At 34.6% G+C, this 5,000-nt stretch overlaps 1 protein-coding gene across 1 annotated transcript in view; it reads left to right on the top strand.

Annotated features, from left to right (window-relative positions):
* Positions 1 to 5,000, top strand: part of LOC113813399 (dnaJ homolog subfamily C member 4) — an 11,627-nt gene that overhangs the window by 4,131 nt on the left and 2,496 nt on the right. The window contains exons 3-6 of the mRNA XM_027365369.2: positions 1,856 to 1,966; positions 2,715 to 2,808; positions 4,174 to 4,358; positions 4,707 to 4,883. Of these exons, the coding sequence (XP_027221170.1) occupies positions 1,863 to 1,966; positions 2,715 to 2,808; positions 4,174 to 4,358; positions 4,707 to 4,883 (560 nt within the window). The 5' untranslated portion in view covers positions 1,856 to 1,862. The remainder of the gene's footprint in view (positions 1 to 1,855; positions 1,967 to 2,714; positions 2,809 to 4,173; positions 4,359 to 4,706; positions 4,884 to 5,000) is intronic.

The following is a 5,000-nucleotide window of genomic DNA, read 5'->3' as shown; positions in this document are numbered from 1 at the left end:
TTGTACTTTATCAAATGTTCATTTGCTAATTAATTCATTGTTCATTATCAAATGGTCATTAGCTAATGAACTTATGCATGAATTGATTTATTTTTTGTTGAGTAGTGTAGATATAGCTTTTTTAGTAGTCAGTAATATTACACAGAGCTAAAGGGGTTGTCTAGATTCAGAATGGCTATCAGTGTAATAAGTTATTACTTTTAAGTTATCTATATGGATAGATAAAAAAAAATATATATTTCTTGAGAATTTCATAATTTTCAAGATATTTTGTCCGATAAAAAAAAAATTATGTCTTGAGAATTTCATAATTTTCAAGATATTTTGTTCGATGTTAGTCTTATGCACCAGATTGCATGGGCTGTTAATGTATATTCATATAAAAATATTAGAAATTGAATATGCAAGATGAAGGTTAAAAGAGTATCTATGCTTTGGAATGCAAAAATCTCAGGTTACTTTTTTCCTTATGTTACTCATGATTGATCAAGATAGATCTTGTCTTCATCTGTATGATCAAAATAAAAGAAAATAAAGTGGACATATCTCAATAGTGTTCTAAGCAGAATGAGACCAGTCTGATCTTTATTACTTAAATATAATCTCCTAAGAAATGCTGCAATACAAATTCATTTTTACCTTTTTTCAGTTTCTCAAAAAATGTACCAATTTTCAAAATAGTCAAGCTGTCAAATCTATTAGATAAGAAGAAAAGTGCAAAAGATTGAAACTGCATTATACTTTTTACTTGTTTTCTTACCTGGTGAAAGTTTTAGTGACTCATGCCAAGGCCATATTGATATGACATTTAATTCAGCTTTTGATCTTTCACTACCATTTGTTGATGGTTTGTCTTTTACTGAATTTGACCAGTCTGCTACAGTGCCAAGTTATGTTTTTACTATTCTTTAGCATTATTAAGCAGCTTTGACCCATCATGAAACTTTGATTCTGCATATTCCTTTGAGTACTTGTCCCAGTATGATAGCAAATTCTTCCCCAATTCGGGTGTCTAACTTTTAATAAGGCTCCTCTTCCACTTCGCTTGCATTTGATGCCAAGTTTTCAGTGATCCTTCATATATATATAAAATCAAGTATCTTTCTGTCCATCTTTATAAAGGGGATAGCCATTTTTCTGTATTTTCCCAGTAATTAACACACTGTGTTTGACATTTTTTAAAAACTCATTCTAGTGATCTTGTATCTTTATAAGACATAGATGCCATACTCTGCACTAATATACCAGAAATCTAAATACATGAAATGAGCTTCTTAGTATTCTGTCAAGTGTTTTAGTAGATGTTTATTGTAGCTGAAAATTAGGGATGGACAGTATTTACTCCATACAGAAACAATGCTTCCCATGTCTTTGAGATACCCTCCAAGTCCAATTCGCTAATGGTTTTGCTCCATTTTTTTGCATTAAAAGAAATCTGGAATTTTGTATGGCTTTGCTTCTGTGTTTGTTGCAGGGTATTGTTTTGCTGATATGAAGTCACTTTCATTGAATGTTTCATCATTTAAGGTTCATCATTTAAGGTTCTAAAGAGTTTTTTTTTGGGATCTGTTATTATCGTCTCACTTGTAGTCACACTAAAAACTTTCTGTTGCGTTTTGAGGAATTTGGCCATTTCATTTGAAATAAAGTGTTCTTTTATGCAAGAGTCCTCATTTCCACGCATCTCTTCAATTAGGTGTTGGCATAAGAATATAAATATATATATATATTTTTTTATACCTTCTAGTTGTCTTTTTTATGGAGTATGAAGAAAGATACTGCAGATTTAAAATTATACAGAATTGAGAAACATTATAGTTGACTGTGTTTAATGATTACCTTTCTCTTTTTGCAGATTTAAAATGCAGAGAAGAACTTTTGAAACTATGATACTCAGCAAAAATATCCTGCTAAGGAGTCTTGCTTGGCAACGATACCAGGCCATAAGAACTCTTTACAATTCAGGGTAAGTAATCCTGTAGAGTATATTAGTTACATTTTATAGACAGTTTTAATACCTAAGAACTGCAATTCTTTTCACCTTGTCTGTCTCTCTCTGTATGCTGAAAGGGCCTGATTTTTAGATGGTTTTAGATATATAACAAATAAAATGACAATGATATACCTGGAGATACAGCTGTGTTATGCACTAGCATGGTGTGTGGAGGAGGAATATTGAAGGGAGAATGATTCAGGGTATGGGTGGATGATATTTGCCCTATAGTATTAGAATTACTGCTGCATACTCACTACATTCCATTTTCTACTCTTGAAGGTGTAATGTAGACTGGCTTAGGGAGAGGAGGCTTTACTAGGGAAACGGTGGTAAGAGGATGATAAAGGTTCTGTTGAAGGAAGCTTGCCAAAGAGCACCAGATGTATTTGTGGACACTGCACATCTCATAAAGACTTTGGTGGAAAATAGAAACTCATGTTGTTGATAGCCCATGCATAATCCTGATGAATAGGATTTGGCATGTTTTGATGGTAGTAAATATAACTTTGAAAGAAAGTGCAGTAATTTATAGTCATGCAAGAGTAGAATCAACATGTCTCCTAAAAAGTGCTATTATAGGTAGCAACATTATTAAATGTTGCCAAAACTATTTACTATCTACTGACTGGATTAAAATAAAAATAACACCAGAATTATATATTGTTTGTTTTGTAAGCCATGTTAACTTCCATGTTAACAAGCATACTTACTTTTTCAGCAGTGTGATGCAGAACCACTATGAACTTCTTGGCCTCAAGAGAGACAGTACCCCAGAAGAAATAAGGGAGTCATTTATTCGTCTATCAAAGGAGGTATTTAATGATAATAATTAATCCTTATAATTTAGTTTTAATTCCATTTGTTACAAGGGATATTCTTTGCTGTGACATGCTGTCTGTTTGTTTGCTTCTAAATTATCCTACGTGCAAGGATAGGCTGGGGTCACCAATTGGTCTTTATTAGATGTATCTGATTTCACCTGTTTACCCTATTTTCCTTGAGTGTTTGTAAACAAGGTTTTTATTGTTATTACTATTATTATTGTTGATAGCATTATAGATAGAATGAAGTTGATGATGAGAATAATAGTTACAGAAATGAAAACTTCTTTCCTGACTCCATGGTGATAAAGTGCTTGTGAAGCCATTTGTGTAGACCAAATTAATGAAATAGTGGATAGTGCATACTGTACTGTGTGCAAATTAGTTTAAAACTGGTTTTACATACATGTTTACTTACTATTTATTGAAAATCCTCTACCTCCTATTCATTGCTTTCTCTTCCTATGCTTCCTCCTCATATTCCTTTTTTTCTCTTCCTATGCTTCCTCTTCATGTTCTTCCTTTTCCTTACCTTCATCTCCTTTCCCTCTTCCTCCACCTTCTTTTCCAATCTCTCCTACTTTTCCTTCATCTTCTACTTCTTTTTCTTCTTCTCCTTCTTCTTCCCCTTGTCATTGTCTTTGTCCTCCTCCTCCTTCTCTTCCTCCTCATACTCCTCCTCTTCTTCTCCTTCTTCTCTTTTCTCCTTCTTCTTCTTCTTTTTTCTTCTTCTTCTTCTTCTTCTTCTTCTTTCCCTCTTCTTCTTCTCCTTCTTCTCTTTTCTCCTTCTTCTTCTTCTTCATCTTCTTCTTCATCCTCTCTCTTCTTCTTCTTCCTCTCTCCTCTTCTTCTTCTTCCTCCTCCTCCTTCTTCTTCCTCCTCCTCCCTCTTCTTCCTCCTCCTCCCCCTCTTCTTCCTCCTTCCTCTTTTTCTTCCTCCTCCTCCTTTTCTTCCTCCTCCTCCTTCTTCTTCCTCCTCCTCCTTCTTCCTTCTTCCTCCTCCTTCTTCCTTCTTCCTCCTCCTCCTTTTTCTTCCTCCTCCTCCTTCCTTCTTCTTCCTCCTCCTCCTCCTCCTCCTCCTCCTCCTCCTCCTCCTCCTCCTTCTTCTTCTTCTTCTTCTTCTTCTTCTTCTTCTTCTTCTTCTTCTTCTTCTTCTTCTTCTTCTTCTTCTTCTTCTTCTTCTTCTTCTTCTTCTTCTTCTTCTTCTTCTCCTCCTCCTCCTCTTCCTCCTTGTTCTTGTTCTTGTTCATGTTGTTCTTCAGGTAGGATGGGTTGATTCTTTATTACCCTGCGGATAATAAACAATGTCCATTAGCAACTTCTGTTCAGGAGGGTTATGTTTCTTTTTCCTTTGCAGTATCATCCAGATACAAACCCAGATTCTACTAAACTCCACACAAAGTTTGTTGCTGTGAATGAAGCGTACTCTGTTCTCAGTAAGCCTAACTTACGCCAGGTTTACGATGCAGAGTTGGCAAACAAAGAGAGACAAGACATGTACAACTATGGTGGTATCAAAACTAATGCACCACAAGAGAGAGTGTAAGTGTGGACATTTCTTGTTTTCATTATAAATAGTGTTGTCTGAGTATGTGGTATATGTCACTAGGTAGCACTATATAGACAGGAAGTTTGATCATATAGATTTATTGGCTGTCCATATTTTCTGATTTTCCAAAAAAAAATTGTGCAATTATTTAGATATATTATGGATTTTAGGAATTTGTTAGATTATTTAACTAGAAATACTTAGCTTAGAGGGAATATGAATTCGCTTTTATGTTTTTTTTTGTTTCCTCATAAATATTTTACAGTCCAAGTGAGTTTTAGTTTGTTTTTTCTGTCTTATTTAAAAACTTTCACCATTAAAGCCACCTTTCCTTTCACTAGGATATTCCATGATGATTCCCTCTGGGAGATGCGTGATCGGAGTGAAGATCAGAAATATGCACATCACCCATATTATGGCATTCGAGGCATTAAGAAGAAGCTTCCGAATTCCTACATTGCTGCTGGTGCTGTGGTGTTCATGATCGTTGGTGCTATCTTCCACTTCTTTCTTGCCAAGTAGGTTGGAGTGATTTTGTTAATAGTCTATTTTTATTTATTTATTTTTTTATCCTCTCTCAAAAAGATTATGTACCTGATGAGTTAGCAAGAGGAAGTATTTTGTAAACATAATCA

The sequence above is a fragment of the Penaeus vannamei genome, chromosome 21, assembly GCF_042767895.1.
Source record: "Penaeus vannamei isolate JL-2024 chromosome 21, ASM4276789v1, whole genome shotgun sequence".
Classification (NCBI taxonomy): Eukaryota; Metazoa; Arthropoda; class Malacostraca; order Decapoda; family Penaeidae; genus Penaeus; species Penaeus vannamei.
This window is presented reverse-complemented; position numbering and strand designations above follow the sequence as displayed.